The 26,629-nt window shown below is 28.8% G+C and overlaps 8 protein-coding genes across 11 annotated transcripts; 3 read left to right on the top strand and 5 right to left on the bottom strand.

Moving 5' to 3' along the window:
• Positions 1–59: 59 nt before the first annotated feature.
• On the bottom strand, positions 60–3,424 carry PGAP3 (Per1-like protein PGAP3). Its single transcript, XM_035085687.1, has 6 exons — positions 2,523–3,424; positions 2,248–2,390; positions 2,021–2,173; positions 1,674–1,932; positions 1,309–1,513; positions 60–1,241 (listed from the first exon to the last, which is right to left on the bottom strand). Exons 1-6 carry the CDS (start codon positions 2,671–2,673, stop codon positions 1,166–1,168), a joined length of 987 nt encoding a protein of 328 aa, XP_034941578.1. The 5' UTR covers positions 2,674–3,424; the 3' UTR covers positions 60–1,165.
• Positions 3,425–3,536: 112 nt separating this feature from the next.
• retm (real-time) lies at positions 3,537–9,005 on the top strand. The gene is made up of 13 exons (XM_035086126.1): positions 3,537–3,905; positions 5,177–5,326; positions 5,521–5,652; positions 5,766–5,894; positions 5,992–6,098; positions 6,180–6,553; positions 6,641–6,729; positions 6,798–6,935; positions 7,005–7,125; positions 7,427–7,551; positions 8,190–8,430; positions 8,539–8,785; positions 8,869–9,005. Exons 1-13 carry the CDS (start codon positions 3,843–3,845, stop codon positions 8,936–8,938), a joined length of 1,986 nt encoding a protein of 661 aa, XP_034942017.1. The 5' UTR covers positions 3,537–3,842; the 3' UTR covers positions 8,939–9,005.
• A 1,372-nt stretch (positions 9,006–10,377) lies between these two features.
• On the bottom strand, positions 10,378–11,645 carry Phf5a (PHD finger protein 5a). The gene is made up of 3 exons (XM_035086132.1): positions 11,390–11,645; positions 11,028–11,218; positions 10,378–10,854 (listed from the first exon to the last, which is right to left on the bottom strand). Exons 1-3 carry the CDS (start codon positions 11,439–11,441, stop codon positions 10,765–10,767), a joined length of 333 nt encoding a protein of 110 aa, XP_034942023.1. The 5' UTR covers positions 11,442–11,645; the 3' UTR covers positions 10,378–10,764.
• A 117-nt stretch (positions 11,646–11,762) lies between these two features.
• On the top strand, positions 11,763–14,745 carry LOC118068618 (sedoheptulokinase-like). The gene is made up of 5 exons (XM_035086127.1): positions 11,763–12,734; positions 12,837–13,081; positions 13,263–13,807; positions 13,934–14,129; positions 14,428–14,745. Exons 1-5 carry the CDS (start codon positions 12,507–12,509, stop codon positions 14,609–14,611), a joined length of 1,398 nt encoding a protein of 465 aa, XP_034942018.1. The 5' UTR covers positions 11,763–12,506; the 3' UTR covers positions 14,612–14,745.
• Positions 14,746–14,855: 110 nt separating this feature from the next.
• escl lies at positions 14,856–17,014 on the bottom strand. Its single transcript, XM_035086131.1, has 2 exons — positions 16,883–17,014; positions 14,856–16,416 (listed from the first exon to the last, which is right to left on the bottom strand). Exon 2 carries the CDS (start codon positions 16,283–16,285, stop codon positions 15,005–15,007), a length of 1,281 nt encoding a protein of 426 aa, XP_034942022.1. The 5' UTR covers positions 16,286–16,416; positions 16,883–17,014; the 3' UTR covers positions 14,856–15,004.
• Positions 16,968–20,785, top strand: LOC118068615 (DNA excision repair protein ERCC-6-like). 3 transcript variants are annotated; one of them, XM_035086123.1, is made up of 6 exons: positions 16,968–17,077; positions 17,146–17,253; positions 17,521–17,651; positions 17,733–17,864; positions 17,925–20,514; positions 20,589–20,785. In XM_035086123.1, the coding sequence occupies exons 3-6, from the start codon at positions 17,604–17,606 to the stop codon at positions 20,747–20,749; spliced, it is 2,931 nt and encodes a 976-aa protein (XP_034942014.1). In that variant the 5' UTR covers positions 16,968–17,077; positions 17,146–17,253; positions 17,521–17,603; the 3' UTR covers positions 20,750–20,785. The 3 variants fall into 3 exon arrangements, with proteins under 3 accessions (XP_034942014.1, XP_034942015.1, XP_034942016.1); XM_035086124.1 differs by having other exon boundaries at positions 17,146–17,417; XM_035086125.1 differs by lacking the exon at positions 17,146–17,253 and having other exon boundaries at positions 16,974–17,077.
• Positions 20,516–23,397, bottom strand: LOC118068619 (NEDD4-binding protein 1-like). 2 transcript variants are annotated; one of them, XM_035086130.1, is made up of 6 exons: positions 22,598–23,397; positions 22,185–22,528; positions 21,767–22,118; positions 21,482–21,691; positions 21,085–21,323; positions 20,516–20,829 (listed from the first exon to the last, which is right to left on the bottom strand). In XM_035086130.1, the coding sequence occupies exons 1-5, from the start codon at positions 22,849–22,851 to the stop codon at positions 21,119–21,121; spliced, it is 1,365 nt and encodes a 454-aa protein (XP_034942021.1). In that variant the 5' UTR covers positions 22,852–23,397; the 3' UTR covers positions 20,516–20,829; positions 21,085–21,118. The 2 variants fall into 2 exon arrangements, with proteins under 2 accessions (XP_034942021.1, XP_034942019.1); XM_035086128.1 differs by having other exon boundaries at positions 20,516–21,323.
• A 367-nt stretch (positions 23,398–23,764) lies between these two features.
• On the bottom strand, positions 23,765–25,809 carry LOC118068638 (cytochrome P450 6k1-like). The gene is made up of 4 exons (XM_035086183.1): positions 25,098–25,809; positions 24,781–25,005; positions 24,423–24,697; positions 23,765–24,338 (listed from the first exon to the last, which is right to left on the bottom strand). The coding sequence occupies exons 1-4, from the start codon at positions 25,756–25,758 to the stop codon at positions 23,994–23,996; spliced, it is 1,506 nt and encodes a 501-aa protein (XP_034942074.1). The 5' UTR covers positions 25,759–25,809; the 3' UTR covers positions 23,765–23,993.
• Positions 25,810–26,629: the final 820 nt, after the last annotated feature.

Genomic DNA, 26,629 nt, shown 5'->3' with positions numbered 1-26,629 from the left:
TAATATAAATCTTCAGTAAATCAATGAATAATCTTCAATTAATTGTTGCCATTTAGTTTTTTAAATTTCATAGCATTATTACTTAATTTTAACTGATCAACTGCATTTTGGTACTTAATAAGATTGAACAACAATTGAAAATTTAATATTACTGAATTGAATAATATAATTTTTGCTGTTAATAATATTAAAAAGTAAACATTCCTCTGGCACTTTATCGAAACTACTTCGCAAGTACTATTTGTTATTTATAATTAATTAGTAACTAATTAACTACAAAATTTGTAATATTTTTTATGATTGATTTATGATATCTTTGTCTTCCTTCGGACTAGAAAAGTCTTTCATAAAATACGAAATAAAATGCAGTTAATTCAATAACAAATATTAATTTAATGTTCATTTCATGTAACCAATAGTGCAAAAATCTGTACCACGTTCGAGTATGCATGAACGTATATTTTATACTATATTTTGAACAATTGTTAATATTTAGATCTATTACTTAAATTAAATCAGTATCATTTTCTGGTTCTTGCCAAAAAATTCATCTTTCATAGTAGCCGAAAAGTTCATTAAACCGCAGCACGTTCATTATTTATGCGATCACCTAATGATTACAATTGATTCATGTTGGATTGGTGCAAAACTTATTTGCTACTGATAAAAATAATATATAAAATTTTTTGGTAAATGTCTAGTACATGTATATGCCTATGATTGAATCTATTATTGCAAATGCTGGCTTCGAATATTTTAAAGGATTAGATGATTATCATCTCTTGTTAATAGTATAGATAACAATTTTTTTTATAATAATACACCTTCTGATGTAACGTACTAGACAATTACCACCTTTTTTACTAAAAATTTATTGATAGTTTTAATTTATATCTAAAAAGCGACTTACGATCTCGACAATCATTCTTATAAGTAAAATTAAAATAATTTTATTCTAAATATAAAATTATATTTTTGCATCTACCCAATATGATTGACTACATATAGCAAAATCAATTTTGTATTTTCTACTAGAAAAATTTTAAAAACTGTTACTTGAAATTATACGTAAATAAACAATAAATAAATACCATTTTAGAAATAAAATATAAGTTTTTATTTATTTTCATTGCATCTCTTTATCAAAAAATTGTACTATAAATTTCTACTCTATATGATTGTCTAATATTACCTGGTAACTGTATTGTTTTCTTAAGTAATGACAATCAAGAATCATAAATCTGAAATAGCAATGATTTTATTCGAAGATTTTAAATAAAAATCGCATTATTATGGAGTTTTATTCACCTGTATAATAAATAAACTAGTGGAACGGTGGAAGCATGCCAAAGAGCATGGGCATCAAGAGTCCAAAAGATCGGTGGAAAATCAGCAACTTCAAAAAGTGTAACTATCACAGTGAAGATATTAAACCAACCGATTAGATAAGCATGCGGAACTTTGTTTGAATTACGATACCACCAGATCATTGTGACAACAAAGGTAAGAAATCCTGAAAGCCATTGATAATTATTATTTCTTATCTATGCATTAACTTTACGTTCAAAAATGTAAATTTTTATAAAATTAATGTGATTATAATCTCTAATACAGCTGATTACTATTACTACTAACATAATATAATCTATATTTATATTCATACTAATTTTTACCGAATAAAATATTCATCTTCATATTGTACCCATAATTTATCTGTCCAGACCACAAATGAGACAAATGCGTGACAAGAATACTAACGTACCCAAACGCTATCACAGCAAATACCTTATTATTTCGATAAAATATTCGTAATAACATACAGAATAATAATGTAATAACCATTGTAAATGCACAAGAGTAGTCCATTACTTCTGTAAACGGTTTATCTCTTGCATGAAATATTGCAGACCAGAGCCAGCCATTCAAACAAACCTGTAATAACAAGCCAATAATAACTTAAAACTATTTTCCAATATTTTGAATAGGATTTCCATAAGATTTCAATTTCCAAAATCCTTACGATTGTAAAATAAGTCCATATTAAAGACATTGGCATGGAAGATTTTACTTCTTGTCTGAATTTGTTATACATGACAAAATGAGCGTAAAAGTTCATCAGAGAAAATATCATGGATGCTGGTTCTTGAAGGCCAAACATTCGAATAAATGGCCACTAAAATAAATATAAATTTATGATCATTTTATCTAATAAAATTCATTTATAAATAATTTACTAATTTCAATTACTTTGCCATGAAATTGTGGAACATGAAGTCCATGATTTATAAAATGATCAACAGTTTCCCACATACATTCATATCGACAATTCTCTTCACAAGACCACGATAAAAATCCATCATCGTTGAAGGATATAACTTCAAAATCAACGTCTACAAAGAACAAAAAACGATAATTAGCTGATACAATTAAGCAAGGATGGTATGATAATTCAAGATCATTACCATGTACGTCATAAATGTATTTGATAACAATGAAGCAAAAAAAACAATAGCATTACTCACTGTGTTTGCAATTGTGAGAATAACAGACAAGAAGACATTGTCTATAAAATTGGGATCTGTCTCCAGTTGATGCAGAAACCTTTGCTATGTTAATTAAAAAAATTAACAATAAAACTGTGAATAAAATCGAAACATTTTTTTTCCTTGTCATGCTGAGGTAAATAGTTAAATGTTTCTTTATAAATGAATTATTTTTTTTTTAAATTGAATATGAAAATATTTCAATTCTTACAAATGAATAATCAACACCAATGAATACATTTATGAATTTATAGAAGCAAATAATAGCTTAGTAAATTTTAAAACACTTTTCGGTTTTTGTTTACATTTTAAATAGAATATTGTTTTTGTAATCAAAATTATAACCTTCTATAAAACGATGAAAACCGAAATAAGATTAATTCTTAGATAATTTTAATGAATTATTTGAGAAATATGAGGCAATAAAAGCTGATAATCTCTCATGTTTTCATTTTGGATAAAATTCATTATCTAATATCCACTCAGATACGGAGTAAAACTTTTTGGAGCATTGTTTTAGCATTAATTTCAAATGAAAACCGACACTAAAAATTTCAAACGACAAATTATTTAATTATTATTCATCAGTTTATATAATTAAACTGCATCAAACATTTCATCATATATAAAATACGATATTCTAAATTATCAAAAATATATTTATTTTCATTATATAAGAAAAGAATAATATAATTATATGGAGTTTAAGTTTTTAATTTAATAACGACTTGAAACTCGTTTCTCAGTGCAAACAAACATTACACGTGTACATCAATTCTGTAAAAATAACCCTTAAACTTCAAATATAAAAAAGATATAAAATTTATAAATAACTCCTTATTGTAATTATTAAATAATATTAATTTTTTTTACAAACTGAATAATTCACGATATGTAAACAATTTAAAATAAAAAATGATTTCTACATAGAAGTCAGCCCTAATGTTATTATCGTTAACCACAAAGAATAGAAATGGAGCTTCAAATTTAAAAGCCAGTGAGTGTGGCGACATCATGAAAAGCAAGACAACGCATTCATTCGTAACATCGCGAGTCAGTGACAAGTAGACAATTGGTTTTGGAGTAACGAAAAAATTTTATTCAATTCCTGACGAAGTTGGCCAATTATTTTTCAGTTTTTTAATGAATAGTTCGCGTAAGTAAGTTCCATTCGTAATATTGAAAGTATTTTTGTCAGAAAATAGTGTTTGTGCCAGTTAAGGAAGAAATAAAAATATTACAAGGAAGTGACTGAGGAAGGAAGAAAGAAATTATATATTATTGAAAAATTAAATTATAATGGTTCAACAATACCAATCACCCGTACGGGTTTACAAGCATCCGTTCGCACTTGTCATGCTGGTGAGTTTATTTGTACAGACGGCCTCCAAAGAGAATTTCTTTGTCATCAAACATTCATCTCTCGTTTTATCCAGTAGCTACCTACTTTTCTTCTATCTATATATAGTAATCCATTCTATAGTTGTATCTATGAAAAGCACGTGATCGCAAGTGTAAAGCCAAATACACGTTGACATCGATAAATAAAGTTTAACAAGAAGTATATTTTTCCGATTTATTCCTTTTTCTTTAATGTCAAGGGTCAGCCTTTGAACGTGAAACCTGTTCACAATATCCGATTATCCCGAATGCTTTATTTATCTTCTATCATTCTGTAGATTATATTTTTCCTCATTGTCTACGTTTTTAAGAATCATTGATAAATGACATGAATTATTTGATCATTTACAATGATAAAATCAAATAATGGATGTTTAATTAACACCATGACATTTATTTTAATGAATATTGCTTTCTGTTTTACTGACTTGTGAAAAAAACATTTCAATATTAATCATTTTTATTTAATAACAATAATACGTTAAATCAAATCAACATAGCTTTACACACCTTTTTCTTATTACCTGTAATTTTGTTCTATTTATCAATGATGCAATATTAGTATAAAAAATTATATAATGATTCTTGAAATATTTTATTTACAATTTTTTATTCCAATATACAAAAAAACGTATGAAGATAATCAGATGCTAATTAAATCAATAATATGTATGTTTTTATTTTTTATTTGGTGTTTTGGGTGTTTTTTTTATCTATAAATAACTCTTTCAGGCGTATTCTTTGTTATTTATTTTTTTATGTTTATATAATCAATTCGCTTAATCTTTATCTATATAACTTTGCTGTGTCATTAAGTTAAAATGACAAATGTTGTTAATTTCATTTCATGGTTATTCTTTACTAAGTTTTTACTTTCTAATATAAATTCAATCACAAACTTAGCAAAAGACTTGGTTAATATAGACTGCATATTCATAATATGTTTTTTAGTTGATTTCTTTTTTATCTATTAATTAAAATATTGAAATCACTTGACAATTTCCTCTTTGATTTTTCCAACAAGTAATCATTTTTGCTTATCTTGCAAGTGAAAATTGATCATAATAAAGCTGACCATTCATGCGAGTAATTGAGAAACAAGAAACGATTGCACGATTACACCTATGGTCAATCATTAAATCTATAGAAAGAGAATATATATTATTCAATACATGTACAAAAATTGCATTTATACATATGAATTTACATCTTATATTTTTCTTTTCAAAAAGGCTTATGAAAGAAGATTTCCCACGTGTCCACAAATACCAGTCTTTGTGGGCTGTGAGGTGTTAAAAGATGAAGAGAGCCAAGGAGGTGCAATAAGAACTACTGAAAGAAGATGTAAACTTAATGTTGAAGCTCCATATATATTAAAGAAGGTAATTTAATAAGTTTCAGTAAAATTAATGTTACAGAAATATAGAAACTTAACCGGAAAGTTACATCAATATAAATATTAATGAAAAATAAATTTAATTTCCTTATTTTATTGTTATATAATAAAAAATATTTCACTTATATGATAAATGATGTAAAAAATACAGAAATAAGTAATTACTATTTCTTTTTTCAGATCATTGGAGTTGATTATGTGTACTTTGTACAAAAAAATGTCTTGGATAGACGTAGTAGTGTACTGGAGATTGAAGCATGGAATGAAAGCTTTTCCAACAAAGTTACTGTTATAGAAAAATGTAGATATTTTGTAAGTATGACATTTTATTGAACATTTTACGAGTAAAACTAATTCAATTCAAGAGTCACTTCTGGTCAAATTAATTTGGGAATTAAAATCAATCATTTGAATCAATTTTTCAGATTCATCCAGAAAATTCAGAATGGACTTGTTTCGAACAGACAGCCAGTTTAGATATAAAAAATTTCTTTGGCTTTGAGAACTCGATGGAAAAGTTAGCTATGAAACAATATGCTCAAAATATAGCCAAGGTCATTATAACTTATTAACTAGAATCGATTAAACATTATAATAAAGTCTAATTTTTGAATAATTCATTAACATTTTCCCTGGTTTTATTGATTTTAGGGTAAAGAAATTATTGAATATTTTATTAATGAATTAAAAGAACAAGGAATCACTTATGTGGCACCTTGGGTAGAACCACAACAGCCAGTTCCAAATGAAGAAAAAACGTAAGTGTATACTTGAATCTTTTCTTTTACACAAATTCAATGACAACAAGTAATTTATTGGCATAATTAAATTTTTTTCAGTAATGAGACTGAAGAAAACAACGATGACAATGCGGAAGCAACAGCCGAGACAAAATTGCCAAGTAGTAAAGAGATAAAATTGTCATCTGATTATATAGAAAGATATCTTGGTAAACTAGATTTAATGCAAGAGAGTAAATTATTGCAATTACGTCAAAGCATTCAAGAATTACGTGGTGCATCCGTACCCAATGACGCAACGCTTTTACGATTTCTTCGCGCCCGAGAATTTATGGTTGATAAGGCTAAAGAAATGTTAACGCAATCACTTCATTGGCGTAAAAAGTATCAAATTGATAAATTATTAGATGAATATGAAGCACCACAGGTTGTTAAGGATTATTTTCCTGGTGGATGGCATCATTCTGACAAAGGTAATAGAGCAACAAAATCTATTAAAATAATATGACGTTTATTAAATCGATTGAATAGCAAAGCTTAAGGTGTTATGTTTATTATAGATGGTCGACCACTTTATATTTTACGGCTGGGGCAAATGGATGTCAAAGGTTTACTTAAATCGATCGGTGAAGATGAATTATTACTACTAGTAAGTTGCTTTGTCAACTAGAATTGAAGTCAAGTGTAAACATGTGTTTACTTATTAATTATTCGTAGGCTCTACATATATGCGAAGAAGGACTGTCTTTAATGGAAGAAGCTACAACTATTGTAGGGCACCCAGTGTCTCAATGGTGTCTGTTAATTGATCTTGAAGGACTAAATATGCGTCATTTGTGGAGACCTGGAATTAAGGTTTGTGTTAATATTTTTTAATATTTTTTGTGAATTATATTTTTTTCAATTTTTTTTTCTTTTTTTTAGGCTTTATTGAGAATAATAGAAATTGTCGAGGCTAATTATCCTGAAACGATGGGAAGAGTTTTAATTATTCGTGCTCCAAGATGTTTCCCTATATTATGGACACTTATTAGCACTTTCATACGTAAGTTATTTTGATGGATGATCATCATAGAAAAATAGTTTGCATAACTTTGTTAGAATTCTTAATTATATAACTTTCAGCTGATAATTTGATAAAACACAATCTAAACTTTTAGAGTTCGAATTGATAAGAGTATATTAACTTTAAAGTTTTAATAAACTAGATATCCACCGTGGATAGAAATTGTGTTTTTTTAACTTACCATCTACGTCATTAATAACTAACTTCGAACCACATTGTTAATTTTAAATGAATTCTGTCACGCAGTGTAATTAATTATCAACTGTATCATTTATTTCAGATGAAAATACTCGAAACAAATTTATATTCTACTGCGGAACTGATTATCAAGAGCAAAATGAAGGCGGATTAACTGACTACATTGACGCAGAATACATTCCAGATTTTCTTGGTGGACCATCAGAGGTAATAAATACATTCCTTTATGAATATTTAATTAAATAATTAGTTTCGATTTATATAAAAAATATGAATTTTTTATAATTGAAATTGAAAGATAAGATTAAAAAATAAATAATGAGTTAATAAAAATTAATAAAAAATAAACTGTTAGGAAAATTCGACGGTCGATGTGTTAACAGTACCTCAACAATTTTACAAAACCATCTTGTCAAGTGGGAATGTAAGAAAAATAGGAATATGATAGATGTGACGCAATATATCACGTTTTTATCATTTACTTTATTATCACGTGCAAAATTACATGTATTTTTTGTTTGTTGGACATTTAACACGCGTGCAACGTGATGTAATTCAATATCACATTCATAGATAAAACAATGCACACGTGGGAGTTTAGAATATTTATTGTAATAATCATAATTGATGTTTTGAACTTTTCCAATTTCAAAACTTTGGAAATTATATCAAGAATTAAAAGTATTTTATACATTTATAGTACCACATGAATCCATTTACGCTTCATTAATGTGCGTCACAAAATTAGAAAGCAATATATGAGCTTTTATTTAATCATCAATGTTAAGAGTCGATTTTTTCGATAAAAAATTGATATAATTAATAACTGTGATAAATCATTTTAGACTTGCGTCATGGAAGGTGGAGTAGTACCGAAAAGTTTATACAGGCTGGACCTCGAGGGTGCATCTAACGATCATGAACATAGTCTCTATCATTCCATAAGTCTAGGTCATGGACAAACTCATCACGTTGCTATCAATACTAATGATACTGGTGCTGTTTTGACCTGGGACTTTGATGTAATGCGTCATAACGTCATTTTTACCGTTTTGAGAGAAACTAATGAAAGTCCACTCATCAATCGTAAGAGAATAAAATAATTTTCAGTTTTTTAATATAAAAGTATTTGCATTATTTGTTTTTATTACAACATAAGCTAATTAACTAACTTACGGATTAACAATGTTTTAGAACCACTAGAGATTACTGATACTGATGAATCTAAAGAATGGAAAGAGGGTATTAATTGTATTAAAGTTGAGTCTAGTGTCGTTTGTCATGATGGAGAAAGTATCCAGGGAACACATATCATTCAAGAACCAGGAACTTATGTTCTACAGTGGAAAAATCCAGATGAAGGTGAATTCTTACCATCAATTAGTGCACATAAAGCTCAGCTGATGTATTTCTACGAAGTATTACCTTCTGCGCATTATCGGTAAGACATCTAAGCAGACTGAAATAGTCTCAGAAATAAATAGCCCACAATAATTCTTTTTAATTAAACAATAAACATTACAGGGGATCAGTGATGAGTTTACAATCAGCTGTGAGCGGCCGTTCAGTAGCAAGTTCGTCACTGTCCAGATGAGAGACAGATAATACTGGACAAGGAAGCAGTATTGATCCGAACTTTACTACGTAAGAGAAATATTAAAGGAAAGAAATGATGGATAAATTTTAATGAAAGGTAAATTTGTCAATTGTTAAAGCCAATTCTCTTGCATATAAACAAATGACTGCTTATTAACAAATTAATTATGTGTCAAACGATTCCATAATTGCCAAGATTTAATCGATTTTATGATTTAAACAAAAAGAGATAACAGATAGAAGAAAAATAATGAGATATTACGATTGTTAATTAATAATTAATTGATGGAGTGAAAAACAATGTTAGAAATTGATAAAATATTTTCATACAAAATGACATAACATATATACAATATAACAAAGAAAATTTTTAAATGATCCACGGTTCTTGCTCCATAGATTAACGATATCATAAGAAAAGATATATATAAATATATATTGTTTTTAATATACAATACCGATTTTTTTCATTCCGGTAAAGTAATGTATATACAGTGAAAGTCGATATAAAGATATAAATTCAAACAGGATCAAACAGATCTGACGAAGCGGACTACTGAAATAAAAAAAATTTATAAAAATATTCACAATTAATTCAAGTCATTTACATAATCAGAAAATGAAAAAAGACTAAAATATTTTTCAATACCGTCCGTCGGATCATTTATGGATAAAACGATGCCAATAGATTCGAAAAACCATTAGATGCAATATAATAGTATTATTAGAGAATTGACAATATTTAATGTAAAGTAATTTTGAGCATATTGCTTACATACATTTAAATTTTATATTTTTAAAACATATAACTTCGATTGGATAATCATTGTTTTCAATATATTTATACTCAAATTATCCGAGTATAACAGTAGACATTTAAAATGAGTTAATCCATTAATAGTCAATTACATAAATAAATAATAAATTAGTCAATGTCACTGGCATGGTATTTGACCAAAAAAAACAAAATTTTTACTAAATAGTCCAGTAGATGATTCTTCCAATACATAGTGTAAAAGAAAAATCTATCAGATGGGTTAGTGATTGATTTATGAACAAAACTATGTGGTGTAAAATTCAAATTTAGCTTTAATAGTAGAAAATAGAACAATCACACAAACTATAATCAATCATTTGAATTTAAAATGGAAAAAAAACAAAAGAATCATATCCATTCGATTACTAAGTGAAATAGTTTATTGCAAAAATGATAAAATTAATCAATCAAGTAGAAATAGAACTATAAAATTATTTAATCCTTTTACAGAGTATATTTTACTATTATTACATTATATTAATTCCAATAATAATCCATGACTCTTTAAGCTAAAATATCACTTATTATACACGCATTTAATTATTATACACTTAAGTTACTTTTATTTAAAGGTGTTTTAGCAAATCAAGGGACTACAATTTTATATTATTGTTCCCATTAAATGATATTAATACGTTTAAATAATTTTTATCGATTCTGTAATTTACATTTTATGATTATTTTATTATCTATTAAAATTGTAAGTAACAAGAAAATTATCATGTGAATTCATCGAATATTAAATTGTCAAAAAATTTACGTCCATGTTGAAATAAATATATATCATGTTAAATGAATTGACTTATTTTTATTCATCACGTCAACAGTATATTTTCCTTATTTTATATATCCTTTTTTTCTTTTTGGACTGATTATTAAAATAGATTTTATAATTTACAACATTTCAAAACTTACTAGATGAATTTCATTTTTTTATAATTGAAGTGATGTTCAGGATATTTGATTTATGTAGTATGTGTCTAAGGTTTAATTATATTGTAACTATCTTATCTTCTTTTGAATCCATATTTCTTTCTTTCATAGAACAAATCTGTCTTCGAACTACCTAGATTGACAATCTTTGGACATCCATCTCTCTAGATTAAACAGAAGAAAATGAAAAACGTAAATCGTTATGATTTATAGTTATATTTCAAGATTCCATTAAATTTCTTTATTCAAAAATTGATAAATTATGAATGAATAAGAAAAATTATCTATATGAGGGTTGCTATTCATAAAGATTGATTAAACACAAAGCATGACTTACATCTTTTTCTTGAATTGTGCATTCTTTACAATAGTAAGCATCAGATACACCAGGTCCTCCACAAATTACACATCGTCCTTGGTATGATCCATAATTACATTCATCACAAATTCGTACTAACGTGCAAGGTCGAACATAAGAATCACAGATAACGCATTTTCCATCGCATTTTTCACACAACCGGCCAATAGCTAAAATAATGAAAAATACAATATTGTGATTTGAGTAAAAATTTATTTATAATAGTTATAAATAAAAGTTTTTTTGCTACAAATAATATATAATATTATTCTATTTTATTAATACATTTACACAAATACTGAACATTAAAATGTATTCAGAGGTTATAATTGATTACCCACCGACGCCGGGTTGTTTTCTACAGAAAATTAAGTCAGGATGATGCTTTGCCATTATTTATTAATTATTAAAATTATAAAAAATAGTATAATTATTGATGCTTGCTAATTAAATAGAACTTGAGAATTGTTTACTGTAAGTAAACAAATACACAAATCTACTGTTCAACGAAGTTTGATAAATAATAATAATATTATTTTAATAAGCTTCGGAGCGATGGCTTACAGGATACAGTCGTTGGGCTTCGGTTAAGTTTGATAAGTGTCGATAGAAAAAGAATCAATTTTACCACGAATTACAAATAAAAGAAGTCTACTTTATCATCACCCCTCCACATGGTTAGTTTCTTTTTTTATCTCCAATCAGCCTAAACTGTCGAAAATCAGCGTAAATTCAAAACGCAAAAAATTATTTACATAATTAGAATTAAAAAAACTTTAGTCATTCCTTATGGCATCAATAATTAAGCTTAATTTAGGTATTATAAACAATGGAAAAATATGTAAATTGAATTGATAATTGAATTCTGTCACAATTATCAAGGGAAATGACAGTTATGCAACGTTTCTACGTATGTATTGAATTCTTTTATTATTCCCTCATTGTTTCATGATAAATGGAGCGAGGCAGTAACGAAGAATCGACAAGTATTACGTCCAATGTACAGTATATGTAGTATAAAGAGAGCACTTGAGTGATTTTATCTTCACGATAAGCCACAGGTTCCAAGCCCTTCTTGGTTCCCAAAGCAATGAAGAGTTAGTCTATTCTGAGTCTGTTTAAGAGAAGTAACTACATTTCAAGTTAAGCGGTATAACTACTACTGTATTTCCTCCGTTACTTCCAATAATAGTTACGTAGATTTGTAGACTGTGAATCTGACAATGACCAAAACTCAAACATTCCTTCAGTACTTGTCAGACATTCCACGTGAACTGGTTGTTCATTCACGACATCAACATTGATGGAATAATAGAGTCATTATCCGATTAACGACTTTGTTCTATTGCACATCAACATTAATGCATAATTCAAGTGTATTTTGTACAGAATAAGTATTTTTATATCAGTTAGAAATTGAAAAAAAATTTCAATCAAGCTAGAATTTGTTATAAAAACATGTCTTTCCAAGGAAAATATGTGCTAGGAATAGATTTAGGAACGACCTCCGTTAAAATCGTTATTTTATCAGTAGATAGTAAACAAATCGTCGCTAAACAATCAAAGGAAACACAAGCTAATGTGCCAAGTGATTTAGGAATTGAAGGAAATAAACAAGATGTGCCAAAAATTTTATCTGCTGTTCATAATTGCGTTTCTAGACTTCCCAAGGATCTATTGAAGCAGGTGACTACAATACAATTAATTTAAATTTATAAATAACAATTTCATGAATAGAGATAAATATAATGATTATTGCAATATCTATTTAAATTTGTTCGCTTACAGGTCAAAAGTATTGGAATATGTGGACAAATGCATGGAGTAGCTTTATGGAAAACTTTTAATAGATTAGAACGTGAAAGCAGTCCTTTTAAGTTGGATATAGATAAGGATAATGTATCGCATCTCTATACTTGGCAAGATGGTAGATGTGATAAGGATTTTTTAAATACTTTGCCAAAATCTAAAAGCCATTTACCAGTTCATACGGGTTATGGGTGTGCCACTTTATTCTGGTTTGCACGAAACAAGTATGTAGTTTTTATTTCTTTCAAGATGAAAGTGATATTGAGTTCAGACATTATGAAAGAATTTTATACCAAAAATAATTTTTTGTATTCATAAAAGTATTTCCTTTCATTTTTTTGTTCTGCTCCAATTTTATATTCTGTCAATCTACATCAAATAACTGTCTATTAAAAATTATTTTAGGCCTGAAAAACTTGAAAAATATAATAAATGTGGAACTGTACAAGATCTCGTAGTGAGTTTGCTTACAGGAAGTAATGAAGTAGCTATAAGTACTCAGAATGCCGCTAGCTGGGGATATTTTATGACGGAAGAAGGTCAGTGGGAGACTGAAGAGATGATGAAAGCTGGATTTCCAGTTCAATTATTGCCAAAAATAATTTTAAAACCCGGAGAAGTCGCTGGAAAACTTGCTCAAACATGGTTTGGAGTACCAGCAGGTGTGCCTATCGGCGTAGCTCTTGGAGATCTTCAATGCTCTGTTTTGCCTTTGTTGAAAGAACCTGATGAAGCGGTTCTTAATATTTCAACATCAGCTCAACTTACTTATGTTCATTCGACATTCAATCCACAATCTTTTACAAAACTGGGAAATATAGAGCATTTTCCCTATTTTGATGGAAAATATCTTTCTGTTGCTGCTTCATTAAACGGGGGAAATACTCTGGCAACATTTGTAAAAACTTTACAACAATGGACAATGGATTTAGGTTTTTCAGTTCCACAATGTAAAGATTGTTTTGATTTATTTATTTGTCTTATTCATAAAATTATCGGATAAGATTGTAATAAAAATTGATTTAAAAAATTAGGACGAATGAACCTACTATATTTTAATTTTCAATTCTTTTCAGCCAAAGTGTGGGAGAAATTGATTAGTCTAGGTCAAGAAGACTCAGCAGTTAGTACAATGGAAATAGAACCTCTTCTCCTGGGTGAAAGATATGCCCCAGATAAGACCGCCAGTATTACGGGAGTGACATTAGATACGTTGCAACTCGGAAGTGTCTTTCGAGCTCTTTGTTCTGGAGTAATACGAAATTTGCACAAGTAAGTCCAATTTATAATTAATCAGTAGTATTATAAATAAGACGGTATGATGAACATTATATTTTTATTTCAATTTTTGAAGTTACTATCTAATTATATTGGCCAATGTCAACATACATATGACATTCTATGATTTCATACTTACATCATTTCGTGTAATATATTATTGATTAATTATTTTAGTTTCAATCTCTTTTAAATGTTTCCACAAACATGTTGAAATAGTATAAAATTTGTTTATTATGGAAAAAGTTAAAAGTTTCATAAATTAATTGAATATATTTTTTTTACTCCTTAGCATGATGTCACTGGATTTACTAAAAGAAAAAGGAATTAAACGCATTGTTGGAAATGGATCAGGGCTTGTACGCAATTCTGTGCTCCAAAAAGAAGTTATTCGTTGGTATAAATTGCCATTAGAATTAGGTAACTCTGGAGACGCAGCTTTAGGTGCAGCTTTGGCAGCTATCGCCGCTGAATAAAATAGGATAATATAACACATTATAACATTGATACTATGAATTGGCCAAGCATGATAAGTACTGATTAGTTTACTAGTTTCAGGGATAAATTTATATCTATATAAAAATTACTCAAAGTTAAGAAAAAAATACAAATTTTTAATATTGAAATTTATTCAAAAAAGTATCAAAATTTGTAGAATATTTTTACCCTTTAAGGTAATTAAACTAAGTAAAAATTAGAAAGTTTGAAGCTTGCCAAAAAATTTGTATAAACTTAGTTAACTTAATCAAGACTGTATAAGAATCAATTTGTACATTTTCAGTATTCAAATTGTGTGTTATAAATAAACACTATAATAACTATAGTGCAAAAGTTAAAAAGAATGCAAATTTAATTATCAAATATAAAAATTAATGATCACGATTCCATCTCCATACTGAAGCATCATCGCAAACACAAAGTAACACCGATCCATCACGACTTAAACTTGTTTGTCTAATAGGTGCAGAGCATCGTGGGTGTTGAAGAGAATAACATCTAGCTTGTCCGGGTTCATCAACTTCAAGATCCCACACATAAGTCCGTCCAACTTGATTGCCTAATGCAAGTGTACGTTGCCAGAAGTCCATCGAAAATCTAATAAACCAAATGTCACACTCTTTAAACTCAAATCGATGAATAACGGTTGCACTAGTTTCATTATTGCGCAACTGAGAATCTTCCAAGCGACCTGGTTTCCAACATACAATGCTATTTTCGCAAGATTTACTCAGAATAAAATCACCATACCATTTGACACAATCCACGTAATTTCTATGAACGTCACGAGTAGTAAAGTCAGGAAAATGTTGGAGAATTGTATCAAAAGGACGACCATTTCTTGATGGATTACAAAAATAAGACTGTTTTATTGCCTCTTTCATATCAGGTTTTTCCAGTGACCAAAGTTTTAATGCATGATCCATGCCACAGGAAATAATTCTTTGTCCTTTCATGTCAAAATCAGCACTGAGAACTTCATCTCTGTGTCCTTCAACTCCGCCAAAAATTGCCACACATACATCGGATTTGATATTCCATAATCTGAGGGCATGGTCTTTAGATGCTGACAACAAGATATTTGGATCTTTTGGGTGAATTTTAAGTTCATTGATTGCATGACCATGCCCAATATAATGTTTAATACAAGTCATTGTAACAGGACTGATTACTCTAATAACTCCACGGGATCCTGCTACTGCTAGTAAAGGTTTTCCAGAGTCGTCATAAGTCCAAGCACATGTATAGAAATTTTCTTCGGAATCTGGATCAGCATAGCACTGAAGAAAACGCATAACATGACCTTCACGACACTCATAAATGCTGACACGATTGCTACCAACTGTAGCAAAAATCATTGGTTCACCTTCTTTGAGATGATGATTGAATTGAACTCCAAATAAAGGTTGACCATGATCTTCTCTGATACTATAAGCATATTTATAAAGAGGTCTATCAGCAGCAGGCTTACTTTTCGCTGTTTTACTTCTTCGACGACCTTTTCTTCTCAGCCGAGCACTCCGCGTCGGAGTATCACTCCTATGAGTTCCTGCAGTTGAATTGCTGCCAATACTGCACTCAGTTTCATCACTATCATTTTCACTTTCTTCTTGGCTAGAAGCATAAGCTTGAGATTTTGATAATTTCTTCATGTTTGATAAAATATTAACTTTCAATCGAAATTAATTTCGTAATCGATCATAGGAAGACCAGTTTTTAAACCCAGAACGCCTTCTGCGAGGTTCAGAAGTCGATTTCCTAATAGACGACAATTATCGGGATCCTAAAATAATGATTTACATTTATGAATAAAACCTTAATTTATTATAATGTGTATAATTATTATATATATTAATAAAAACTTACAAAAATATCGGCTGATAAAAAACGTCGAAGTAAAAATTTTTCTGCTAACTGTTTAGCATTAAAATGTGTTACATTTGGTTTTGTTGTTGCTTCATTGCAGTAAACTAACCAAACACAACCAGTAACAATAAACTGTTCATCAATAAGACTTATATTAGTTTCAACCTATAAACAAAATTAAAACATATGATAAACAACTCGTCTTATTAATCTATATATGTAATTAAACTACTTATATATTAAGCTCTAATTTTCGAAAGTTTTTATTATCTTTTCAGTTCTTATATCTAACCTTCTATACAATACTTTTTAGGTTATGTTGTTGATATAGCAAAAAAAAAAAAAATAATAATTGTAAAAATAACGAAAATAATCAAATTTACTTCTGTAACTGATTGTCTGACTTGTCCATCTATTGCAAAAATGATAATATCAACACTTAAATTGGGTTTTTGTCTTAAGACTTCAGTGATATTTTCGCACTGATGCACTGCAATACGGCATCTCCGTTCCCGCGCCGCTTGATGCAGTGAAGTTGAAACTTTTTCACACAATTCACTTGACGAAATAACCTAAAAGTAGGTATAAATCAATTAAGTTTATTAATGTAATAAACTATAATTAGTTTATTTAAAATTTAATATAGTCTTATTACTAAGAATGATAGCAACGGATCATTCACACGGATACGACTGCAACTTTTTAACGCCACAGCCATCTTTAATTTGCACTGTCCTATGCAAACACAGCTGCCGTGAGTCAACCACGAGTTTCGTTAATTACTGTCATAAAATAAGTCGCACGACGTAGTACTTAAGTCTTTAATATTATTTAATTTAAATCAATTTTCTTTTATAATTCGACATAATATATACATATTTTAAAATAGTGAAAATAGAAATAAATGCTGAAACTGATGTAATAATTTTGTTTATGAGACAATTTTGTTCGGGGAATTTTAAAAAATAAATTAATTATCCACTCAGCTGATAATTGAAGTTTATTATTAATTTTTTTGTAGATTAATGATTTGGATTAAATTAAAAATTTTTAAAAAACGTTTGGATTATCCATATTTTGCCAGAAAAATAAAAATTATCGTCAATGGACACTGATGAAAAACCTGCAGAAGATGAAGATAATTCTGCAAAGGTGGTAAAAAATTGCATTTATTATATTTTAGTATTATTTAAAGACAATAATAACTAATCATTATTTTATTTTTATTTTTAGACATCGTTGTATTCGAACAAAGAGTATGGAGAGTTATCTAACAATGAACTAGAAGTAACAAAACAAAATAGTCAGTTTTCAACATTGAATGATAATGATATTATCGATGATCAAGTACATGAATTAAAAGAGGTAAAATAATATTTCAGAAAGTTAGTTATTCTTAAAATTTAATGTATTACATTTTTTTAGATTGTTAACATTCGTTCAGAAGCCAGTATTCATCAAGAACTTTCCCTCCAAGTTAAAACACTATCAGCAAAAAAGAATACAAATTCAAAAGCATGTAAAGGAACTCTCGAAGAGCCAACGTTAACAGAAACACAAGAAATAGTACTCAATAATCACCAAGAAAATCCAAAAATATTAGAGATAGAAAAACAAGTACAAACAGGTGAAATCACTCCATTTGAAGCAGATTTAAAGAAAAAATCGGCTGGAACATCTGCAAATGTATTTAATGCAACGACAGGTTTATTAGATTTAGAAAAATATCTTCGAAGGCAAGCTGAGGTAGCAGCAAAAAAGAAAAAACAAAAGCCAGTCGTAGAACAAAAACTTTCAAAAGAAAAAAAAAGTCAAAATTCAATAAAAAAATGTACAAAGAGTCATAAGAGAGAAAGAAAAAAAAGTACTGATTCTTTTTCTGAAAAAAAATCTTCAGTTGATCTTCCTACTTCATCATCAGTTGTTGTGAATCCATCAAAACTTCCAAAGAATACTACAGAAGATGGAAGTGATACTGGAAGTGAATATATTCCAAGTGATGAAGAATTGTCAGATGAAGATAATAAAAAACGACCTACAAAACGAAAAAAGTCACTGTCAGAATCAGTTCATAAAAAGCGCATTTTAGATGATGGAGATGAATCTTTGTACAGAAAAAGAATAGAACACAGAAAGTTTAAGTCAAGTAGTCTTCGAACAGTTGATAATTTATTCAAAGTTCCAAAATCTCTTTGGAAAAAACTTTATGAGTATCAAAAAGTGTCGGTCCGTTGGCTTTGGGAGTTACATGGACGCAATCTAGGTGGATTATTAGGCGATGAAATGGGTTTAGGAAAGACCGTCCAAGTTATTGCATTTTTTGCTGGTTTAGACTGCAGTGAGCTTTTATCTGACGGTGGGAGATTTCGAGGTCTTGGGCCTACATTGATTGTATGTCCAGCAACATTATTAGAACAATGGGTTCAACACTTCCATGATTGGTGGCCTTCATTACGGGTAGTTACTTTACATCAATCAGGAACCCACCGAGGAGAACCTGAAGAATTGTTGGAAAGTTTAAAAACTGGTGGTATTTTATTAACTTCATACTCCGGAGTATTGAGACATGTAGATATTTTAGTACCTTTTCAATGGCATTATGTAGTTCTTGATGAAGGACATAAAATTAGAAATCCTCAGGCAAAAGTTACTAAAGTAGTAAAGAAATTTTCTACCCCTCATCGTCTTTTATTAACGGGAAGCCCTATGCAAAATTCTCTGAAAGAACTCTGGTCGCTATTCGATTTCATTTTACCAGGGAAACTCGGCACCCTTGATGCATTTATAGAACATTGTGCTACACCAATAACACGAGGAGGATATGCAAATGCTTCATCGTTGCAAGAAGCTACAGCTTTTCAAGTAGCAACAATGCTGAAAGACGCTATCAGTCCTTACATGTTGAGAAGAACTAAAAATGATGTTAAGCATCATATTAGCTTGCCAGAAAAAAATGAACAGGTTTTATTTTGTAGTTTAACTGAAGAGCAAACTAATTTATACAAAGAATTTTTGCGATCGGAACATGTTAGTACAATTTTACATGATAAAAGTTCGGTTCAAGGGGATGGTAAACATAGAGCAAGGCTTTTAGTGGCTTTAACAACACTGAGAAAAATTTGTAATCATCCAGATCTGTATATTTATGATACTTACACTGAAGATTCTGATCAAGAAATGAAATTAGATGAAGACATTGATCTAGAAAAATTTGGATACTGGAAAAAATCTGGAAAAATGACCGTAGTAAGGTCTTTATTAAAGATTTGGAAATCTCAAGGACACAGAGTTTTACTTTTTACTCAGGGGAGACAAATGCTACACATTTTAGAAGCTTTAATCCAACAAGAAAAATATTCATATTTAAGATTAGATGGCTCTACGCCGATGGTAGAACGTCAGAGAACAATAAGAAAATTTAATGAAGATACTTCGTACCTGGTTTTTATTTCTACTACGAGAGTTGGTGGGTTGGGGATTAATTTAACTGGTGCTGATCGTGTAGTTATATATGATCCAGATTGGAACCCTGCTACTGATACTCAAGCTAGAGAACGAGCTTGGAGAATCGGACAGAATAAAAAAGTCACCATTTATAGACTGATTACTGTAGGAACAATAGAGGAAAAAATTTATCATAGACAGATTTATAAATTATTATTATCTAATAAAATACTTGATGATCCTCGTCAGAGAAGGCTTTTTCAAACTTCTGATTTAACAGAATTATTCCATTTAAATGAACCAATTGATGGTGCTGCTTCAGAATCTGATAGACTTTTTGGAAGTTCGAATGTTAAACGGAATCATTTACAAAATGATGGGAAAAATTCTGATTCTCATGAAAAAAATCACGAAAAAAAACGAAGTCATAAGAATAAAAAAATATCTGCACTGTTTGAAGGTGAAGAAATATCTTGTTTGGCTGGTCGAAGACTTGCACATTCAGAGGAAGAAGATAAATCAGTTGTTGATGATGATAATTATGTTTTAAAGAAATTATTTTCAAAAACAAGTAAGTTTATATATTTATTGATAATTTATATTTTCAAGTAGAAAACTTTAATGTACGGAAAAAATTATTTTTAGCTGTTAGTTCAGCGTTGGAACATGAAACAATCTTATCTAGTGTGAAGTTAGATTCTGATACGGCAACTCCAATGCAAAAATTAGCCCGAGAAACTGCTCAAGAAAGTATGGAATTTGTTCGTCAATCAAGAAAATGGTGTTGGAGACCATCATGGGATTAAACTAAGTTTAATATCAACAAAACCTTCTTATAAAATGCATTTTTTGTTTCATTTTTTTTTTTTTTGAAAAATTTTTCAAGCTAGAAAAAGAAAAATTTTTATAACAGTTTTTGAAAAATTCTATATACACAAATACTTGTGTAAATTTGAAATTAATTGCTATAAATTTCGATTTGAATACTTTTCTAATGCAAGATTCATATCAAAATTGTAGCAATTTAATTTCGAATTTACAATTCGACTGCTTAGAACACTTTTGTAAGTAACTTTACTTAACATTTTGTATTAATAGCATTAAAAAATAAATGTAATAATTTTTGGTAACAAATCAAGACCTTTTTATATTAATTAATGTAACTTCAAAACAGATTAATGCCTTAAGAACTCATCAAGTCTTGGTCCCGATCTTCCTAAAGGATCTTCAGGAAACATAACGTAATCTCCTACAAATGTTGGAGGTAATAATCTGAATTCAATTGTTTCTCTCCATTCAGGTTTTTCTTTCCATAAATCTCTATATTGATCAGAAGAAACTACTATTCCTTTACACTTAGTGGCATAATCCAAAATAAACCTGTATTTTAATTAAAATATCAATAAAAAATTAAACGATGTAGATGTACAATAACACATATTTTTATCAAAATAAAGTAACTAATGAAAATGAATATTTTACTGCTGAAAATAAAATTTTGTAATTCTAAAATTTTACTCAACATATTTTTTATTTACCTGTCGTCATGAGATATAATCTTTTTACCAGCAATTCGTCTACTTGGAGTGAAAATAACATATCCTTTAAGATACCAATCTTCAAGAAACTGTCTCTCTCTACTTCGCTCAAATTGTGGTATGAAAATTTTAACATCATGTCCCCGACTTCGAAAATAATCCAAAACCAATTGTAATCCTTTCTTTGAAAATACTTTTTTACGTGTATATCTATAATTTAAATTAATTGTTACAATTTTTGATAAAAATTTTAATAATAAAGTAATTTAAAATTTAAAATCAAACCCATAAGTGACGTTGAGCCCATCAACAACTATTTCTCTTAATTTTCTAGATGAGAGTTCATTTTCGGACGTTGTTGGACTTGGTGAAGATATATTAACAGTATTATCATTATTATTATTATTATTACTACACTCTTTTTCATCTCTTTTTGAACCTGTGAATATGGTTTTATTTACTGGAAATAAACTGAGTTTGAAGAAATTCGATTTATCTCCAACAGTATCAAAAAAATATTTCTCTCCGTTATGATCACTAGCTTGTTCTAACTTAATTTCATCCTCATTAGGCATTGTACATGTTGAAGACCATATAACACAAACCTCATCTCCATCTTTTGAATCGTCGTCGTTAGCTAAAAAAATTTATTATAAACAAGATTCTCTTAACTCTTAAATTAACTATATATAAATAATTTTACCAGAGTTTGCAGTATCCTGGTTACTATTTGAGATCGATCTCCTTTTTTTTATGGATTTATTTCTATTTCTTTTCGATCTACGTGCATTCTTTGGTGACGGAGATGATAGAATAATGTCAGAATTTTCATGACTACGAGACAATTCCGTTCTTTCAGTACTACCGTAACATATTCCACCATTATTATTAATATTATCATGATGATTATCATCATCATCATCATCGTCATCGTCACTTAGAACAATAGTTTCACATAAATCAATTGTTTTCCGTCTCTTACTTGGAGGAAATTCTTTTGATTTATTGCTACGTTTACGCGAATTCGACATTGATAAATTATAGCATCTAAATAAAAAAAACACCAAAATTATTTCCAAATAAAACTAATAATGATAGTAACAGTAAAGTATTTACCCATTTTTGTCACCATTTTTAGCGATAGAGCCTGTATAAACGGTTCTCAAAGGAGTTCTTGATTGAGCATTTTTTTTATTACAAACTGTATCAATGATAATATTGTTACTATTTCTCTTATTAACTTTACGTAATGGATTTTTTCGTATAACTCTACTTCTTCTTTTACCAGATACTTTTACAGACATTTTTGGAGATTTCATGGTTATAATTTTTAGATATTTTTGTTTCCGTTTTAATGTTTTATAAAACATTCAATCGATAGAATATTTTTGAATTTTTCTCGAAATTATATTGATATTTAATTTGCACACAACTTAAATTTTGTCTGATCGATTGTTACATATCAATTCATTGAATAATAAGAAAATGAAATATTTCATCACTCCATTCGTTATCTTTAACCTTACCAAAGATGAATTTTAAACTCCAATTTGGTTTCTTGTTAAAAATAACCATTTAATTAATCAAACTGTTTATCACCTTTTCCAAAAAGAATTTTGTCACACGTTTCTTGTTTTACTCCGAATATTCGATTGTTAATATGTTTCGTTTTAACTATTGATGACATACGTACAAGTCAGTTGAACAAATCAACAATACGTCTTAACGTTTCGAAAGGAAATAATATACCTTTTTCAATTTTTTGTTGCCTCTATTTAAGGAAACACTTCCCTTGATATAGAAGAATTCGTTGATTGTAAAATTTCTCGGAATTTTTATACTAATTCCAAATAATTTAACAAAGCAAATGAAATAACATGGTTTTATATGTAGTTGAGTATCATCGAAATAATTATTACGAGATATTTTGACACATGAATATCAAAAAAAGTGGAGAAAGTCTGCTCAAGAGGTTTTCCCAACCAAATTTGGTCAATTACAAATTTAGAACATAGATGGCGATAAAGTCTTTTTCTAGACCGTAATCTCTTTATTCAAAATTTAAATCAGGAATGGAGAAAACAGACGTGGATAGGACTTCAATGCTGTGTTCTGTTTAAGGATCACCCTAACTGTGTTAAATTTCTACCTGACTACATAAGAATATATACTAAATTTTTTTACCAAATCAGTCTATTATATGTATAAACTTTTATTAACATCTTTCTGCTCTGATCAGAAAAGGTTGTGCAGTAGGAAATAATAAAACAGAATATTTTAAAATTGCATTTTATATTTATTGATTAAATAAAATTTTAATATTTCAATATCAAACATTTTCGATATTTATACAACAATAAAAATACTCGATTACTGTATTAGTTATAAATTATTATTTTATGTGAATATCAGTCTTCCTGATTCCGGACCCTTTGATGTGAGAACGAAAAATCGAAATTATGCAAGTAATTTATAGCAATATTCTACAATATAAAAAAAAATACCGATGGATTTATGTAGTCAATTTCCGAAATTCAACATTGATGCCGTGAACGGCTGCTGTAAAAGTTGAACGTGGATCTAATTCATTTTTGTCTTCCAGTTTCTGGTAAATTTCATATTGTGATAAAATTGTAGCAATTACGACTTTGGCATGTAGCTGTCCAACTTTCATTCCAACACACATTCTTGGTCCAGCTCCAAAAGGTATGTATGCATCAGGAATACTGCTTTCATCACTAAAACGTTCAGGGTTGAATACTTCAGGGTCTTGGAAATGCTTTGGATCTTCTTGGAGACCATAGAGCGAGATGTAAATAGCAGTGCCTTTTTCTATGACGATGTCAGTATTGGGAATCTACAAATCAATTATGTGTTAATTGGAAAAACTCATATACTTTCTTCATATTACAACAATTCAATTATAATGAAAAATTCTTACAGTATAATCATCTCGAGTTTTCCTGTCAATTGTAGAAACAGGTGGGTGAAGTCTGATACCTTCAGCAATACACTGATCCAAAAATTTCGTTTCATTAAATGCTTCATAGGTCCAACCATTTTTTTCAATTGTCTTTTTAATTTCATCTCTGACACGATCTTGATATTCTTTGTGTCTTGCTAGTTCCATGAGAGTGAATGCAGTTGTGGTTGAGCTTGATTCGAAACCAGAAAAGAATGTACCTGATTGGAAAAGCAAATTTTCACCTTCAAATTCTGAAAATTAAAATAATTGAATAATTAGAACATAATTCATGCTTTATATTTAAACATCTATAAATTCTCATTCTAATACTCACTGTAAAGAGGATTTTGTTCACCATTTTTCAATTGAATTATAGAATCAATATAATCGCCTCTCTTTTTGCCAGTTCTTTCACGTGATTCTACAGCATTCCAAAAAACTTCTTTAACAAATTTTGAGTTAAAAAGCATTGGAGAACCAATTACGTCAACAAGTTCAGGCATGAAAAATACTGTCACCAAAGCTATCATTCTTTTGAATCCATGGAAAAATTCCATAACTATAATTAAATTTTGAAAAGTATATTTATTAACATAATCATTTATAATTTAAGAAAAAAAAATTTGTAAAAATGCGAGAATATTAACTTACCAGCCTTATTAAATTCAGCGTTAGGATTATTGAAAGAATCCATTTTTGTACCAAGAGCAACACTAGCAATAAGATCAGAAGTGTATTTATAATTAAGTTCTTGAGCATCAAGTTTTTTCACCCCTTTTTCATCAGCTTTTTGTTGTTCAATATAATTCATCATTGGTTCTCCTGTTTCTCTCATTAATGGAAACATTTGCTTCAACTTTCCACGAGTTAAAGTTGGAGTAATTTTAGTTCTTAAATATTTCCAAGCTGGATTTTTGAGTCCAAATAAATTTCTCATACCAATGCTATCCTTTTGTTGAGAACCAGCGAAATGACGATCAGAAAAGTTTTCAAAATCTCTGATAAGGATCTGCTTGATAATCTCTGGATCTCGGAGAAGAAGACATGGCTTATGGAAGATATAAAAGCCAACATAAGGTGAGTCTGTTGTGGCTTGACGATAAAGTTCTCCTAGATGCCATCCTGGAGCAGTACGAAATAAAATAGCGTTTTTAAAATTACCAAAAAGCCAGTGTCTTGTAGGTAACTGTTCCACTCCACGACGTTTCCAATAGTTTAATTTATAACGTGAGTAAAAGTAGATAGTTGTAAAAATAAAGACAATCACTGCCGTAATAACTGCTAGTAGGCTTTCGCTGTAATTGAGAGCCATGATTAGAGAATAATGAAACTTTAGCTACCTGTTGCAACTTATATACTAGCCAAGAAAATTGTCATGGACGCCTTTATTTACTCATTTTCCTTCGGGGAAGTTTCCTTATATCTCCATTACCACTAGATTATTTCACTTTTTCGGTGTATTCTGAAGTCGATAAAATTATCATGAATTTTAAAGAAGGATATTCCTTTTTTTTATGTATTTAGTTAATTCCGCTTCTACGAATAGTACAAGTGATCGTGATGATGCTGTTTTACATGAATGATACATATATAAATTTACACATCAGTTTATTATTTTATCAATGAAATAGTTTAATACTAATTACTATCTGGTTGTACTAAACATTTCTAACGATTTGTTTCTTGAATAAAGCGAGAATATTTTATCAGATATAATCTTTCGTTTCTAAAATATTTTTAACGTGTACTGACTAATATTACATAATTTGGAATCATTTGTAGTACATTTATAAATAAATTAGATCATATTCACAGCTCTGCTCATGCAATAATAAAAATTTATTTCAATGACCTAATTATATATGATTGTTTAAGGAAACTAATGTAGCTCATTTCCGATTCTATTTCATACTTTCAGTATTAAATGAATATAAGTTATTTTATCTCTAATTATTTATTTACATAGAAATAAACAATTATAAATTATTATTATATTATTATATTTTTTAAACTTATGTTTTAATACTTGTTGTATTTTCTTTAATTGAATGAACTTTAGTTTATTTATTAAATTGAATTTTCTTATAAACACATTAGAAAATTTAAAAATATCTAAATTATTTGTGAAATAAAATTGTATTTTATTTTATTTTTAAATTTAAAATATACAAAGAATACTGAGG

This window comes from Chelonus insularis, unplaced genomic scaffold (genome assembly GCF_013357705.1).
Source record: "Chelonus insularis isolate UGA/USDA-ARS -01 unplaced genomic scaffold, ASM1335770v1 contig_3_pilon, whole genome shotgun sequence".
Classification (NCBI taxonomy): Eukaryota; Metazoa; Arthropoda; class Insecta; order Hymenoptera; family Braconidae; genus Chelonus; species Chelonus insularis.
This window is presented reverse-complemented; position numbering and strand designations above follow the sequence as displayed.

What these genes read in the sequence shown, in the direction of transcription:
- PGAP3 (XM_035085687.1), bottom strand. Translation starts at nt 2,673, where the DNA reads ATGACAAGGAAAAAAAATGTTTCGATTTTATTCACAGTTTTATTGTTA. An exon ending in TTCCACAATTTCATGGCAAA is followed by an intron (nt 2,174 to 2,247) that starts GTAATTGAAATT and finishes TATTTATTTTAG; the next exon opens with TGGCCATTTATTCGAATGTT. An exon ending in CTAGTTTATTTATTATACAG is followed by an intron (nt 1,242 to 1,308) that starts GTGAATAAAACT and finishes TTGCTATTTCAG; the next exon opens with ATTTATGATTCTTGATTGTC.
- retm (XM_035086126.1), top strand. Translation starts at nt 3,843, where the DNA reads ATGGTTCAACAATACCAATCACCCGTACGGGTTTACAAGCATCCGTTC. An exon ending in TAGAAAAATGTAGATATTTT is followed by an intron (nt 5,653 to 5,765) that starts GTAAGTATGACA and finishes TCAATTTTTCAG; the next exon opens with ATTCATCCAGAAAATTCAGA. An exon ending in TTACCTTCTGCGCATTATCG is followed by an intron (nt 8,786 to 8,868) that starts GTAAGACATCTA and finishes TAAACATTACAG; the next exon opens with GGGATCAGTGATGAGTTTAC.
- Phf5a (XM_035086132.1), bottom strand. Translation starts at nt 11,441, where the DNA reads ATGGCAAAGCATCATCCTGACTTAATTTTCTGTAGAAAACAACCCGGC. An exon ending in TAGAAAACAACCCGGCGTCG is followed by an intron (nt 11,219 to 11,389) that starts GTGGGTAATCAA and finishes TCATTATTTTAG; the next exon opens with CTATTGGCCGGTTGTGTGAA. An exon ending in GCACAATTCAAGAAAAAGAT is followed by an intron (nt 10,855 to 11,027) that starts GTAAGTCATGCT and finishes TGTTTAATCTAG; the next exon opens with AGAGATGGATGTCCAAAGAT.
- LOC118068618 (XM_035086127.1), top strand. Translation starts at nt 12,507, where the DNA reads ATGTCTTTCCAAGGAAAATATGTGCTAGGAATAGATTTAGGAACGACC. An exon ending in TTCTGGTTTGCACGAAACAA is followed by an intron (nt 13,082 to 13,262) that starts GTATGTAGTTTT and finishes AAATTATTTTAG; the next exon opens with GCCTGAAAAACTTGAAAAAT. An exon ending in GTAATACGAAATTTGCACAA is followed by an intron (nt 14,130 to 14,427) that starts GTAAGTCCAATT and finishes TTTACTCCTTAG; the next exon opens with CATGATGTCACTGGATTTAC.
- escl (XM_035086131.1), bottom strand. Translation starts at nt 16,285, where the DNA reads ATGAAGAAATTATCAAAATCTCAAGCTTATGCTTCTAGCCAAGAAGAA.
- LOC118068615 (XM_035086123.1), top strand. Translation starts at nt 17,604, where the DNA reads ATGGACACTGATGAAAAACCTGCAGAAGATGAAGATAATTCTGCAAAG. An exon ending in AAGTACATGAATTAAAAGAG is followed by an intron (nt 17,865 to 17,924) that starts GTAAAATAATAT and finishes ACATTTTTTTAG; the next exon opens with ATTGTTAACATTCGTTCAGA. An exon ending in GAAATTATTTTCAAAAACAA is followed by an intron (nt 20,515 to 20,588) that starts GTAAGTTTATAT and finishes AATTATTTTTAG; the next exon opens with CTGTTAGTTCAGCGTTGGAA.
- LOC118068619 (XM_035086128.1), bottom strand. Translation starts at nt 22,851, where the DNA reads ATGTTTTATAAAACATTAAAACGGAAACAAAAATATCTAAAAATTATA. An exon ending in CCAGGATACTGCAAACTCTG is followed by an intron (nt 22,119 to 22,184) that starts GTAAAATTATTT and finishes AAATTTTTTTAG; the next exon opens with CTAACGACGACGATTCAAAA. An exon ending in ATTATATCTCATGACGACAG is followed by an intron (nt 21,324 to 21,481) that starts GTAAATAAAAAA and finishes ATTAAAATACAG; the next exon opens with GTTTATTTTGGATTATGCCA.
- LOC118068638 (XM_035086183.1), bottom strand. Translation starts at nt 25,758, where the DNA reads ATGGCTCTCAATTACAGCGAAAGCCTACTAGCAGTTATTACGGCAGTG. An exon ending in TGAACAAAATCCTCTTTACA is followed by an intron (nt 24,698 to 24,780) that starts GTGAGTATTAGA and finishes TTTAATTTTCAG; the next exon opens with AATTTGAAGGTGAAAATTTG. An exon ending in AAACTCGAGATGATTATACT is followed by an intron (nt 24,339 to 24,422) that starts GTAAGAATTTTT and finishes ATTGATTTGTAG; the next exon opens with ATTCCCAATACTGACATCGT.